The following is a 14,850-nucleotide window of genomic DNA, read 5'->3' as shown; positions in this document are numbered from 1 at the left end:
TAATAAAAATGTAGACATAGCATTAGTGGCCTATTCCGGCCACCTTCATTCTCATAGTTCCATGCCTTTCCGGATTACTTTCAATGTCTTTTTCAGATCATTTTGTTCGTCGAAGCGACATTTTTTGTTATTTTTTGCATTGTATAATCTCTAGCTAGAGTATGCAAAAATGAAAAATTCATGGAAAAATTCGAGGAACAAAAAATGTGTCCGAAATTGCAAGCTGGCCGGAATTTGGTACACTTACCCTACCTTCGTTTAATTGATTTAAATGCCGTAAATACCGGTGACTGCGCACCTGCTTTTCGTAAGTTTTTCTTTAATCCTAAAACGCAAGGCTGGTCTAAGAACAATTCTTAAGAGTTAGAATTAAAGAGAACCTTACAAAAAGCAGAAAAGTCATATACAACTACACTGTTTCAATCCCTGCAGGATCATAAAAGTTATGATCATGAAAAATAGCAAATAATTGTGTTATTAACCACAATATGGGCTTCAGGTGCTAATAGAAAACTCATTTCCTCAACCTAGTTACTAACTGCATATTAATATTTTTACACTGTGTTTGAGTCAAGGGATCAATGATTATGCAAATTAAAAAAAAAATAACTTAGAAAACTGTGTCAATGGATTAGAAGTGTCGTGGAAATTGATTTAGTCCCAGGAAAATTTAGTTGTCTTTCTGTGATCAAGTGAGATAGTTGAGGATCATGAAGCCTTTTGAGTTACCTGCAATTGCTGATTTTTTCCGTGGTCGTGAGATTTTCATCACCGGTGGAACGGGCTTCCTGGGAAAGGCCATCATAGAGAAGATCCTGTATTCTTGTCCGGATGTCAAGAGGATTTATTTGCTGCTGAGATGCAAGAAAAGTGTTTCTGTGTGTGATCGTCTTGTGAAATTCAAGAGCAACCAGGTGCGATCTCTGATCTTCAATTTTGTGGAGAATGTGAAGATTTTGAGGGTTTTTGTGTTCTGTTTGTAGATTTTCAATCGGGTCCGGGAGAGAGATGAGAGTCTCTTGGATAAAATTGAAGCACTGCCTGGAGATTCGATGTGTCTGAAGTTGGGATTGAGTGAGGAAGATATTGAGAAGATGGAAAATGTCTCGGTGATAATTAATAGCGCTGCAAGTGTTCGTTTTGATGAACCTCTTGGTCAGGCGGTTTTTATGAATACGAGAAGTGCCCGGGAACTTTGTTTGATTGCTGAGAAGTTGAAGAATCTCAAGGTTCTTGTGCACATCTCAACGACTTACTGCAATACCAATTATCCGGTGATCGAGGAGAAGGTTTATCCTCCGTTGGCCGATTGGAGGGAAACCATCAAAATGGCTGAGAGTGTCGATACGGATATCTTGGAGATCATTGCGAAGAAGTATATGGATTTCCAGCCCAATACCTATACTTTCACCAAGCATTTGGCTGAGCAGATCATGAATGAGTGGTCAGGGAAACTTCCCATCATCATCTTTCGTCCATCAATCAGTGAGAGAAGATCACATGATCGTTTTGCAGATAAGATCACTGAGGTCCATTATTTTCTTTCTAGTAACTCCTTCGGTTAAGGAACCGTTTGAGGGATGGGTTGATAACTTTAACGGAATTACGGGAATTTTAGCAGCAGGAGGATCAGGTCTAGCTCGAGCTCTCTACGGTTCAACAAAGGTCAAAAATAATTTTCAGCCTTTGGACGTCTGTGTCCGATCTCTTCTCGTGGCCACGTGGAAACGTGGAAGAGCAATCGGTAACGAGATGGCTGTGTACAATTGTGCCTGTAGTAAGGAGAGGGAGGTTCAGATTGGTGAAGTATTCTCCAACTGCTGCAAAATTTGTGTAGATGTCCCATTGGATGAGATGATATGGCTACCAAATGCTACATTGACAACATGCTTCTATTTTTACAAGATCATTCTATTCCTTTTTCAAGTCTTTCCAGGAATGATCTTTGATCTTGTCCTGAAGATGATTAAAAAGAAACCCATTGCCCTGTTCATCATGAGAAAATTCCATTTCGCGTCATCTTCATTGTCCTATTTTATGTTTAGGGATTGGTTGTTTGTCAATGACAACTGCTTCAATCTGATGAATGACATCAAGAATGAAGATATGGAAGCATTTGGATTTGATTTCTATGAGAGCATTGGAATAATGGAGTACATGTATCAATCGTCTTTGGGTGGAAGGCGATATCTGATGAATCAACCAGATGAGAATCTACCGCGAGCTAGAAGAAATTATCGGATCTTTTGGTTGCTCGATCGAGGAGTGAAATTGATCTCTTGGACCAGTTTGATTTACTTCCTGATCACACGATTCGATCTTCTCAATTTTTCCAAGGATAACATTCTACTACAGCAATCTCTCAACTTCCTCAACATTTCTTCCAGTTTATAAACAAGGAACTGAACGTTAACTAACTCTAAAGATTTATGTATAATCTTTAAATATTCTATTAAGTTTGCTAATAAATAAAATAGTTGATAATAAAACTCATAGACTTGGTTTGGAATATATTTGTTGAACTTCTGAATTGCAAAATGTTGATTTGTAGTAAGACGGAAAGTTTGCAAATTTATTCCAATCAATTCTTTGAATTAGTTTCCTTTAAGTTTTCCTTTCAGTAACAGAGTAGATAAGCGTTCAAATCAAACTATACAAGTATAAATTAAAAATACTAGAGATTTCGTTTATAGATTTTGTTTTTCTCACAAGAAGGGAGCTTTACGATCAAGAATTATCTTGATATGTTTGAAGTTGTGAAATATAGAAAACATCAGAAAAAGATGTTAATTAATTGAATATGCTCGAGATCTACATGATAGTTTGGTCGCCATTTTGATTTAACGCTTCTGTCCACCATTTTGACATGAAGTTAGTCACAACAGGAATTGAGTTTTGTTATGATTTTTTTGACGTTTCAAGAGAATTTCGTCAGCTTTTCATTTCTGAAAAAAATATTGAAAAAGGTTGTGTTTTGGCTGAGAAAAGTGATAAAAATGGAGAACCTGCGCAAATTGATCGTGGACACGTACCTAAAGAATCCAAAAGCGAGCTATTCACATCGAACAGACTGGGCTTTTTTACATGGTCATTGCTTTTTTACTCCTTCACTGCTTTTTTACACGTGGAAAAACTATTCAAAAAATTGCGGCATCAAATCAATTTTTGCATCAATTTGATCTTTTTGCGTTCTCTGAGACAATATTCTGTAAAATGAAAATGATATTTTAGTAAAATTAGCCAAATTTAAATACCTTGAACAAAAAGCAAAAAGCAATTGCCCGGCCAATTGCTTTTTCTTGACAATTCCATATCACATAGTCCGTTAACATTCTCTATTTGAATTAATTGTTCGAAATTTCATCGATCACCATCGAAATCAGCTGATGCCAGGAAAAATCAAAACAAAGGAAATTTTACTCATAAAGCTCTTGTGAAAACTTTTGAAATGTATTTAAAATGAGTCTAGGCATTAGTGAAATTAAAGTATAGTATAAAATACATGTGAATAATGTGAATTACATTGTTTTGAACAACTGAAAATATTTCCCGCCTTGGACATTTTACTTACACTGGATGGCGCTGTTCTCAGTCAGTTATCTAATCGAAACCAATGAAGGTGTCATATCACTTCTCCATTGCTTCTTTGAAAATCGATTAAAAGAGCAATGGCCCAGTCTGTTCGATGCTATTCTGTCCATGCACGGTGTGAAGGGTTATATTACGCTTCAAGGAACTCAAGACCTGTGTTCTAAAGTTAGGATGTGGCAGAAAACCTGGAGCTGTAGACAAGAGGATGGAGAAGAGAGTGTTGGCGCTTTTCCAGAAGCAAACTTACCTTTCAGTCAGAGATGTGGGCAAAAAGCTTGGTATCTCTAAGAGCTTAGTGCAGAGAATCAAAGAGAATAACGGATCGATAACGTACAAAGTTCAAGCTGCTCCCCATCGCACGGACAAGCAGAGGCAAAGTGCCAAAACGAGGTCGAGAAATCTGAGTGATCGAGTTTTGAAAGGCTTTCAAGGATGTATTTTGATGGACGACGAAACTGTCGTAAAAGGTGAATTTACTCAGTTGCCCGGCCAACAGTTTTACATGGCGAAGACTCGTACGGGTGTAGCCAGCTAGTACAGGTTCAAAGAGTACGACAAGTTCCCGAAGAAATATGTGGTTTGGATGGCAATCAGCTCTTGTGGATGTCGCAGCGAAGAATTTTTCATGACAGGGACGATGAACGTGGATATTACATTAAATTACTACATTAAAGAGTGTCTCCAAAAACAACTTTTGCCACTGTATCAAAACCACGACATCCCTCCTGTATTTTGGCCTGATTTGGCATCATGTCATTACGCGAAAGCCACCCTGGAATGGTTTGCCAACAATAATGTCAAATATGTAGATAAGAAGGTCAAGCCGCCCTGCACTCCAGAAGTTCGTCCCATTGAGAAATACTGGACAATTTTGAAAGGAGACTTGAAGAAGAAGGCTAATCCAGCCAAAGATTTGCAGGACTTTGCACGAAAGTTGAAGAAAGTTGTCAGAGATCGTGGGGACGACCTTGTCCAGAGCCTTATGAGGGGAGTAAAGAAGATGGTGCGAGATTTCGCAGAGAAAGCGCTTGAATAAAAAAACTATAAAGTGGATTTGAATCACAATGAAATACCCTTTCAAGAAATATATATATAGTATTTTTATATGTACTATAGTTTTTTAATGAGAGTCATTTGTTTTCTTCGCATTTATATCCGGGACAGGCTTTACATCTTGACGAGGCATGACCAAATTGCTGGCAGTTGACGCACTGCGTAAGGTTACCCTTTTGACCATTTGATTTAGAATCCATCGAGCTTTCCAAATTTGTGGGATTATTATTAATATTATTAATCGTGTCAAGGCATAAAATTTACACATGTCTTGCTCAAAAACGGGTCACGTCACATTTGGAGAATCCCTATCGTCGTCTGTTGTTTCTCGATTGCGCTACGCCGCTTCTCACACGATTGAGAGACTTCCATGTCTTCCAGTCTTGGTTTTTGTGGGATAGTAGCTAGGACGAGCTAGAGAGTTGTTTCTTCTTTTTTTGCAATACGTTATAAGGGCACCATCTTGGATGTGGAGATTGATCTCCTCTGCCTTGTACTCCTACATATTCCTGATACGAAAACCTTAAATGATTCTTCCTCTTCCTTCATGACTGAGTGATTACTTGACAGGGATTTTTGTAGGATCCTGCTTGAGTGGCCTAACGTTGTAACGAATGAGGAAGATGGGGGGCACCGTCTTTTCATAGACTTTGACTTTTTTAGCGGATTCTGTCATCCACTCATCGTCGTGTGAGTCTTTTGAATAAGACAGGGGGCTTAACTGTTAGCCGTTGACACCGATGCTGTGAGAAGTTTTCTTTTCCCTAGATCTGAAGGCTTGCTTAACTGGGTCGTATTGCTCGAAGTAGTTTTCATCTAGTTCTCGAACTAAGTCTTCGGAGGCACAAAGATACTTTCTTATAGAAAATAATTTGCCGTTATTAGAAATTCTTTGTAAAACATGTCCGAATTGTCTGACTGGTTCACTTGGAAATTGAGTCTTCAAATTGGTTCATCCGAAAGGTTCATGAGATAATTCATATCCTTTGAAGGTTCACTGTGTGCGAACTATACCTACATACATTGAGACAAATCCGAAAAAGTCAAAATAACATTCCGGAAATGTTAATTTTACCCTGCAGTATTGATCCAAAATCGGTGTAAATATTACCCTTTTTGGGTGTATTATGGGTTAAAGATACCCTTTTTTCATGTTAATTTTACCCTCAAAAAGTGTGAAATTAACATTAAAAAATGTTGATATATTTTTGCACCCGAAAAGTGTTAAAGTTATGACGAAAAAAAGTTAATTGTACCCTTTTTTTGTATCAGTGTATATATATCGTCTTCCGTACTGAAATTACACCGTTTTTAACCGTGTCCGTTTTAAACGTTTGGTTATATTCTGAATTAGGAATATTTGAAAATAACTATCCTTTGAATATGAGATTAATCGGAAGTGGTTGTATCAATCAATGAATCACAGAATCAGTGAAAGGTATACACAAATAATTCACGAAATTTCTATTAGAATCTACTGAAAAGAAAACAATTAATTCAACCTCTTTTAAATATTCATTACTTTTGTAATTGAGGTAAATAATGTTTATGTAAATTGTTATAAAAGGAACCCCTAAAACTAAAACGAATTAATGGATTATAATTATCGCAAAAATCGGTTTAGTCTAGACAGAATTTAGTTGTCTTTCTGTGATCAAGTGAGACAGTTCAGAGGATCATGAATTCCTATGAGTTACCTGCAATTGCTGAATTTTTCCATGGTCGGGAGATTTTCATCACTGGCGGAACGGGTTTTATCGGAAAGGCCATCATAGAGAAGATCTTGTATTCCTGTCCGGATGTCAAGAGGATTTATTTGCTGCTGAGATGCAAGAAAAGTGTTTCTGTGTGTGATCGTCTTGTGAAATTCAAGAGCAACCAGGTGATCTCTGATCTTCAATTTTGTGGAGAATGTGAAGATTTTGAGGGTTTTTGTGTTCTGTTTGTAGATTTTCAATCGGGTCCGGCAGAGAGATGAGAGTCTCTTGGATAAAATTGAAGCACTGCCTGGAGATTCGATGTGTCTGAAGTTGGGATTGAGTGAGGAAGATATTGAGAAGATGGAATATGTCTCGGTGATAATTAATAGCGCTGCAAGTGTCCGTTTTGATGAACCTCTTGGTCAGGCGGTTTTTATGAATACGAGAAGTGCCCGGGAACTTTGTTTGATTGCTGAGAAGTTGAAGAATCTCAAGGTTCTTGTGCACATCTCAACGACTTACTGCAATACCAATTATCCGGTGATCGAGGAGAAGGTTTATCCTCCGTTGGCCGATTGGAGGGAAACCATCAAAATGGCTGAGAGTGTCGATACGGATATCTTGGAGATCATTGCGAAAAAGTATATGGATTTCCAGCCGAATACCTATACTTTCACTAAGCATTTGGCTGAGCAGATCATGAATGAGTGGTCAGAGAAACTTCCCATCATCATCTTTCGTCCATCAATCAGTGAGAGAAGATCACATGATCGTTTTGCAAATAAGATCACTGAGGTCCATTATTCTCTTTGTAGTGGCTCCTTCGGTTAAGGAACCGTTTGAGGGATGGGTTGACAACTTCAATGGAATCATCGGTCTTGTAGTAGCTGGAGGATCAGGTATAGCTCGTGTCTATTACTTTTCACAGAAGATCAAAGGAAATTTTCAGCCATTGGACGTCTGTGTTCGATCACTTCTCGTGGCCACGTGGAAACATGGTCAAGGGATCAGTAACAATATGGTCGTTTACAATTGTGCCTGTAGTAGGGAGAAGGAGATCAGCGGCGATGAAATTTTTTCCATTTGCTCAAAGGCAAAATCCGAGATTCCATTCAATGAAATGATATGGCTACCAAATGCTACAGTAACATCTTACTACTTTTTTTACAAATTCATTCTATTTCTTTTTCAAGTCTTTCCGGGCATGATCTTTGATCTTATCCTGAAGATCTGTAATAAGAAAGCCATTGTGTTGTTCTTTATGAGAAAATTTCATTATGCCACGTGCGCTCTGTCTTATTTTCTTTTCAAGAGTTGGTATATTGTTACTGAAAATTACTGCAATTTGATGAATGACATCAAGAATGAAGATGTTGAAGAATTTAGGTTTGACTTATATGAAAGTTTTGACCTAAAGGAGTACATGTATCGGTCAACTTTGGGTGGAAGGCGATATCTGCTGAATCAACCAGATGAGGATCTACCTCAGGCTAGGAGAAACTATCGGATCTTTTGGTTGCTCGATCGAGGAGTCAAATTGATCTTCTGGAGTAGTTTGATCTACTTCCTGATCACACGATACGATCTTCTCAATTTTTCCAACGATAACATACTACTGCATCATTCACTGAAGATTCTCAATATTTCTTCCACATCATTTCCATAAATAATTAGTTTGCAATTTGAGGTGGGATTGAATGCAGAAAGAAGAAGAAAAAAACTAAATAAAATGGGAAAGAGGCAAGAAAAAAAGTAATAAAATTGCAAATTTATTCCATTAGTAGCGTTCCCTTTAACTTTCTGCCGGGCCTTTCTGGTTCAAAGAAATTCTGAGGAGAAATTTTCGGCAGTTCATGTTCAATTTAGTCTGATATTCGACACAATCGGGAGTACATTGAGAACCTTTTCCTTTGGTATTTGGCAAAATGGGAAAATTTGAGCCAATCCCAGAGTTCTTCGCTGGTCGGGATGTATTTGTAACAGGAGGTTCGGGATTGATTGGGAAGACCCTTATTGAAAAGATTCTGTACTCGTGTTCAGGAGTCAACAAGATTTTTGTGTTGTTGCGAGCAAAAGGTGGTCGGAATGTCGAGGAGAGACTTGAGAATCTCAAGAAGTCTGATGTAAGTGTTGCAGGATGGTTGGATTAGGAATTGAAGGTATCGAAGGTCATTAATGGGTTGGTCTTTGCTAGGTTTTCCAGAGGATCAGAACTAAGGCACCTGATTTATTTGACAAACTGGAAGCCGTTGAGGGAGATATCTGCGAGAGAGGAATGGGTGTAAATGTATTGGTTCCTCAGGAGAGACTCTCCAATGTTTCTGTGATAATACATGGTGCCGCTAGTGTCCGTTTTGATGATCCTCTAAAGAAGGCAGCAATTATTAATATCTGCGGAACTAGGGAGATTCTAAATTTTGCCGAAACTCTGACTAAACTCCAGGTTTTCCTTCACATCTCAACGACTTTCTGCTATCCAGAGTACAAATTCCTTCAAGAAGAACTGTATCCGCCAACGGCTGATTGGCGAAAGATTCTCGGGATTATCGAGAGTCTCGATGAAGAAGTTGTTTGTGCAATGGAAAAGAAGATCATTGGGCATCAACCCAATACGTATACCTTTACCAAAAACTTGTCTGAGCATCTGGTTTATGAGTACAGACAAAAGGTTCCTATTGTCATCTATAGGCCATCAATCGTAACACCGGCTGTGATGGAACCCTTCGCCGGATGGAATGATAATGTCAATGGACCGGTAGGGATCATGATGGCAACGGGAAGTGGACTAATTAGGACTCTATTTACTGATCACAAGGTTGTCCTTGACTTCAATCCCATAGATGTGACTGTCAAGGCCATTATCATTGCCATTAGGCGTCAGGGTATCCGAACCCGAGAAGAGATCTTTGCAAATCCCCCTCCGATCTACAACGGATCTTCCAGGGATGTTAACCCAGTATCCTACTACGAATTAGCCATGCTGGGCAATTCATGCATCCCAATGGTACCCTTTGACTACATGGTTTGGCCAATTAGTTTTATAGCCACAACCTGGTTCTTACTTTTCTACCTAAGAGTCATCTTCCTCCAACTAGCACCTAGCATCCTCATCGATAGCATCATCAAGCTAAGCGGACGTCAACCGATAGTCATGAAACTTCAACGACGTCTCTACTTAGCCCAAATCAGCCTTGCCTACTTCATGAGGCAGACCTTTGACTTCGAGAACGTCAACTACGTCTCCCTGTTGCACGATCTTCACGGAAGTGATATAGATTCATTCGGATTCAGTTACTACCGAGATGTCGATCATATTCTCTACTTTGTCATGTGCATCCTCGGTTCGAGGCGTCATATCCTAGGTCAAAAAGATGAAAATCTCCCAATGGCCAGACGGAGATTTGCCAAGATGGTCTTCTTTCGCAATTCTCTTCAAACCATCTTCTACGCTGTTGTCGCATGGTTTGGCTTCAACTACTACAAAACTCACTATGCGGTGGCAACTTAAGTGAGGCAGCACTTTGCACAATGCATCTCATTACACTCATGTTCTGTACGAGGGCATCCGGGGTCAGGATATTCAATGAACTTACATTTGCTATTTGAGCTTCCATTCTCCATGCTTTTTCACTTATTCTTCACGCTTTTCAGCTATTTACATTCAATTCATTTGAAGTTACCACTCTGCAAATTTCCTCTTTCAGCTCGTTAGCGAAAAATAAATGCTCTTCTTAACTGCTGGATTTTTTTCTTGATTCACATTTGTATGGTATTACTTTTGCTTTAAATTTTGTTGATTGATTTATAAATCTTTCAATAAAAATACTTTTTTGCTAATATTTCTAAGTGATTTACTGGATTTACTAATTATAATTTGAATATGAAACGGTCACGAGGGCAAACGAGGCAAATGAACTACGAATTGGCCCTTCCATACCTTACCCGCATCATTGATCTCGACAATCTCAATCTTAACTCTCAAAAAAATCTGCAATTGTGAGAAAAAAATAGACAAAAAACATAATTTTATGTGAAAGAAATCTATAAGCAGTGTAAACAAGGTGTTTAACGGTAAAACGATATAGATTTCTCAGTAGAGGAAAGTGCCCATGCTTGATACCATTGGAAGCTTCGTAATGACTAAATTTTCTATGTTTCACAATATGTGACTCATCGCAACCATATTTTAAAAGCCATGGGAAAGTGGCCAGTTTTTAAAATATATTGCGGTGTCACGTTTATTGAGAAACATAGGAAAAATTTAGTCATTACGAAGCTTCCAATGGTATCAATCACGGGCACTTTGCCCTATATCGTTTTTCTATTTTTATACTTTTTACACCTATTTTTTTGTGCCACAAGTCAAGAAAGGTCTATTTTTAAATATCCCGATTCTTACTATGTTATCGATTATAATTTAAAATTCTACCGTTTATTTATATAGGCTAGTCTCAGGACTTAGTACCCGACCTCTACACTTATAGCTTGCAAAAATCTTAAGTTCTTAACCTAAAACATGATTATGCAAATAGGGAAGGTTTTGTAGCTTCGTAAAAGTTGTTTTTTTCCAAATTACTAAATAAATTTCATCCATGGTCATATATTCTAACAGCTAGTGCAACATTTCATATTTCCTGACAAATTTGAAAGCCTAGATCTTCTTTTCTGGGTCCAAAACGCAAAAATAAAAAGGGTCTAAAATTGCAATTCTGATATAATTCTGTTAATATTTACCGTGAAAATCTTTTGCTAGAAGGGCGTCGTTTTTGTGGGTGGAAGAAAATTCACAGAACTTACCACCTTTGCAACTCAGGAAAATTCAATTTAGCAGCTTCGTAAAAACATCTGTCAAAATTATTGACCACCGAATTTGAAAATTCTTCACTGTTTTGGGTTACTCTGTGTACGCCACTCTGGATATTTGACTCATCATGACCATGTCACATTGTAAGATTAATATTAAGATTAATACTTTCTGAACTGCGAAAATGCCAAAAAAAAGATAGCAAGTGTTTTATCTTGCCTCTCTCTCGCGTTTCGCTCGAAAAGTGACCGAATCACAGTTGGCACTCATGGAAAATTGCTCGAATTTCCTGTAATACGATTCAGAAAGCAATTAATACGAACAGTAATATCTTACTTATCGTATTACTGCACTAGAGCCCACTCTTTCTTACACACGCGATTTTCCATTTGAAATTTTGCATACTATATACTTCTCTCTCCAGCTTTTCTTAATATTAATATTAATCTTATATGTGACACCGCGGTCAGAGATTCCACTGAATAAATTCACAAGAAAATTGGGATATTGAATAATTTTCACGAAAATATCGAAGAAAACAAGCACTTCTACAGCAAAATTAGGCTTCATCAGATGTTCTTGTTTTACTGTTGTCTAATCAAACATTAAGCCTAAATGTGCTTATGGTAGATGTGATTCTTTAATTGTCACTTCGATGGATTTTGAGTATTTCTCATCCAATTTTTCCTTTTTTTAAAGTGGAACTTTCCACATTTCACTTTAAATTGGTGACTGGTCATTTTCGAAATCCGTTATGTCCGTTATGTTCGAAAAATGCTCTGTAAGACCAATTAGAGGTATTAGAGAAAATCTGAGGATTACAATACAAATGAATGATTATGAGAGAATAACACCTGATCAAACACTTAACTGACTGTCAGAATGCAGTGCAAAAATGATTTTTCAAGGCTAAAAAAAATGTGTTAGAAAAATAGTATAAAATTTATTTTTTAATTCGTGATACCTCCTACAAATAGTGAAAAGAAGTAGATGAAAGTTCCAGCTAGGCAGTGATGCGCAAATTTTTGTATCCTGTGTAATGTTTCCTAGGAAAATGAGGCCTATATAGGTGGGCAAAGTGTTGTACAAAGCTGGACAAACCAGGGCAGCTTCGTAAAAATCGCCACTGCATTTTCATTTTCCTGTAGGGGAAAGTGCCCATGCTTGATACCATTGGAAGCTTCGTAATGACTAAATTTTCTATGTTTCAACAATATATATGTGACTCATCGCAACCATATTTTAAAAACTATTGGAAAGTGGCCAGTTTTTAAGATATATTGCGGAGTCACATTTATTGAGAAACATAGGAAAAATTTAGTCATTACGAAGCTTCCAATGGTATCAAGCATGGGCACTTTCCCCTATAGAAAAATCCAAGGATTTCCATCAATTTTGTGAGGCGGAATTATGAACTTAATTAGTAAGGGATTTTTTGACATGGTGGTATAATTTATTTAGTTTGCGTGATATTTAGTAAAAATCTTAAATCTTGGACATCATTTTCCGTATGAAGCTGCACAACAGCTCCCTATACTAATGCATTTTTGCTTATAATTAGAAGCTAAGTTGTGAAATCATTTTTTTTTTTCAAATACCACTAAATACCGGTAAATATGCATAATCCTGGGACCCTTTGTAAAGAGTTCGAGCATTCCACAAAGTTGGAACGCTTTGTCACTCCTTTTACTTTTGGATATGTCTTAGAGGTTATCCAAGCTTAATCTGGCTCCAGATAGCGTAAATTATTATTCGATTGGGAAAGTTTATATTCATCGGAAAGGTCATGGGATCTGTGACAATTTTCAACCGATTCAAATCGGTTTTCAATCGGTTATGAACCGTTTATGAATTTTAGTTTATTAATTGCTTTCGATTATAAACTTATTAATCAAGGTGTGACTAGTTAGCTGAGATTATTTATTTTAGAGTTTAGGGGGAGGTGGGACTAGATTGATATAAGAGTTTTTACTTTTTAGTTTATTTCTAAATGAAGCTGGTCCTTACAATTACATCATATTGAAACCCAATTTCCTTTAGAAATTTGCGAAAAATCGTATAACAAACAACGTAGCCCCGCAGCTCAAGTAGCCCCACCTCTAGTGATTCCAATAACGGTTAACCGGTTTCGAAAAAACGGGTAACCGCCCAATTTTGGAGACGGTTTTAAAACCGGTTTTTAGATATGAAACCGGTTCAAAACCGTCTGTTTACAAAAATTGTAAAATTTCTCTTTCTTGAAAATCAAGACACACTGCAAAATATTTCCTTGGCTTTATAAAGGAACTTGAAATGCAAAATGATTCTAAAATTGTAATTTATAGTATGGTAGTATGTTAATAATATATGAAGGATAGTAGTAATGGGTTTCCTGTACGATTCTTCCAATCTTGAAAAGAATTATTTGGAAATTATTTCAGGATTTATTCACTTGAAAGTGTTTTATCTTTTAAATCTGAAATAAATATTATCGCAAGACTAAAAAATTAATTGTATACTGAAAAAAAGCTGTAAACGATTTAGTACAATCTTGTAAAATATTGTTTTATGTGGAAAAGTAACAAGATGTTTACCTCTCCCTGTCTTCATAGAGATTTTTATTAAATCTTGCTATATTTTAACTGCATATCTTATTATAACTACACAAATTCACCAAGATTATTAGACAATATTCTTGTAAAATTTTTGTCGAAATCTGGTATTTATTAGTTTCTCAACCGATGGAACAGAAAACCCCAGAAGTTTACCTTTATTTTATTTCCTTTTTTTCAAAATGCCTCTGGAATTTTTCTATGAAATTATTTGTGAATTTTGTGTAAATTATAATTATGATTTTCATGATATAATACCAAAAATTATGCATCTGTATGTTTTTGTAGAGAATGACCTAAAAATTCACATTAGAAACCATTCCCGATCGAAAAATCTGGATTTTTTGTCGAAAACAGAATAATTTTGAAAATATTTTTACAAGATTTTACAAAAAAAAGAAACTATAGCGAATATAGGTAGTAAAAATCTTGGTACTATCTCTCTAAATTCTAAATATTCTTTTTTTATATTTTTGCAAATATTATTTTTCTTCCACTATTCAAATATTTTAAAATTAAGTTTGACAAGATTTAACTAGTCATAGGATTTTAAAAATAAAGAGGAAAACTCGGTTTGTTCGTTAAAACATTCTCTATTTTTTTCATTTTCCAAGATCTAGAATAATTTTTTTAAAGTATTTTCTTATTAAAGATTTTCAAAAATAACAACGCTTAATAACCAATTTATTCTAAAAATAAAAAAAAATGGAATAAAGCTTTTCCACAGTACAATATTATTGGAAAAATTCCCAGTAATTTTCCTGCACTCTGAAATTTCCTGAACTATTTTAAATACAAAATAAAGCTATAAAATAAATAAGTTCTAAACTAACTTAGAAAAAGAATTAATATTTATGTTTCAATACTACATCGAAGTTCAAGTTCTGAAAAAATGCTCAAAATTTCATAATCTAATTCTTAACCCATTCAGTCAATGTACCAGAAATACTTGAGATAGAGTGTTTATATTTTGGGATTAGTTTCCTACAGATTAGTACATGAATTTCTTGAAAAGAAAAATTTTTTATCTCATATTGGGGCACGGGGAGCCTCTGTCAAACACACGTCTTAACGATCACTGAATTTAAATTTGTGCATTAATTCATTACAA

General features: G+C 36.3%; 4 protein-coding genes across 4 annotated transcripts in view; 3 read left to right on the top strand and 1 right to left on the bottom strand.

The window, feature by feature from the left end:
* The window catches only part of LOC129806475 (GTPase-activating protein skywalker), a 341,214-nt gene that overhangs the window by 72,049 nt on the left and 254,315 nt on the right, over positions 1-14,850 (bottom strand). The window lies entirely within an intron of this gene.
* LOC129806479 (putative fatty acyl-CoA reductase CG5065) lies at positions 510-2,493 on the top strand. The gene is made up of 3 exons (XM_055855115.1): positions 510-914; positions 984-1,485; positions 1,550-2,493. The coding sequence occupies exons 1-3, from the start codon at positions 711-713 to the stop codon at positions 2,392-2,394; spliced, it is 1,551 nt and encodes a 516-aa protein (XP_055711090.1). The 5' UTR covers positions 510-710; the 3' UTR covers positions 2,395-2,493.
* Positions 6,287-8,096, top strand: LOC129806478 (fatty acyl-CoA reductase 1-like). Its single transcript, XM_055855114.1, has 3 exons — positions 6,287-6,526; positions 6,594-7,095; positions 7,160-8,096. The coding sequence occupies exons 1-3, from the start codon at positions 6,323-6,325 to the stop codon at positions 8,008-8,010; spliced, it is 1,557 nt and encodes a 518-aa protein (XP_055711089.1). The 5' UTR covers positions 6,287-6,322; the 3' UTR covers positions 8,011-8,096.
* LOC129806481 (fatty acyl-CoA reductase 1-like) lies at positions 8,204-10,183 on the top strand. Its single transcript, XM_055855118.1, has 2 exons — positions 8,204-8,467; positions 8,539-10,183. Exons 1-2 carry the CDS (start codon positions 8,270-8,272, stop codon positions 9,850-9,852), a joined length of 1,512 nt encoding a protein of 503 aa, XP_055711093.1. The 5' UTR covers positions 8,204-8,269; the 3' UTR covers positions 9,853-10,183.

This window comes from Phlebotomus papatasi, chromosome 3, assembly GCF_024763615.1.
Source record: "Phlebotomus papatasi isolate M1 chromosome 3, Ppap_2.1, whole genome shotgun sequence".
In the NCBI taxonomy this organism is placed as follows: domain Eukaryota; kingdom Metazoa; phylum Arthropoda; class Insecta; order Diptera; family Psychodidae; genus Phlebotomus; species Phlebotomus papatasi.
This window is presented reverse-complemented; position numbering and strand designations above follow the sequence as displayed.

What these genes read in the sequence shown, in the direction of transcription:
- LOC129806478 (XM_055855114.1), top strand. Translation starts at nt 6,323, where the DNA reads ATGAATTCCTATGAGTTACCTGCAATTGCTGAATTTTTCCATGGTCGG. An exon ending in TGAAATTCAAGAGCAACCAG is followed by an intron (nt 6,527 to 6,593) that starts GTGATCTCTGAT and finishes TTCTGTTTGTAG; the next exon opens with ATTTTCAATCGGGTCCGGCA. An exon ending in CATCTTTCGTCCATCAATCA is followed by an intron (nt 7,096 to 7,159) that starts GTGAGAGAAGAT and finishes TTCTCTTTGTAG; the next exon opens with TGGCTCCTTCGGTTAAGGAA.
- LOC129806479 (XM_055855115.1), top strand. Translation starts at nt 711, where the DNA reads ATGAAGCCTTTTGAGTTACCTGCAATTGCTGATTTTTTCCGTGGTCGT. An exon ending in TGAAATTCAAGAGCAACCAG is followed by an intron (nt 915 to 983) that starts GTGCGATCTCTG and finishes TTCTGTTTGTAG; the next exon opens with ATTTTCAATCGGGTCCGGGA. An exon ending in CATCTTTCGTCCATCAATCA is followed by an intron (nt 1,486 to 1,549) that starts GTGAGAGAAGAT and finishes TTTTCTTTCTAG; the next exon opens with TAACTCCTTCGGTTAAGGAA.
- LOC129806481 (XM_055855118.1), top strand. Translation starts at nt 8,270, where the DNA reads ATGGGAAAATTTGAGCCAATCCCAGAGTTCTTCGCTGGTCGGGATGTA. An exon ending in AGAATCTCAAGAAGTCTGAT is followed by an intron (nt 8,468 to 8,538) that starts GTAAGTGTTGCA and finishes GGTCTTTGCTAG; the next exon opens with GTTTTCCAGAGGATCAGAAC.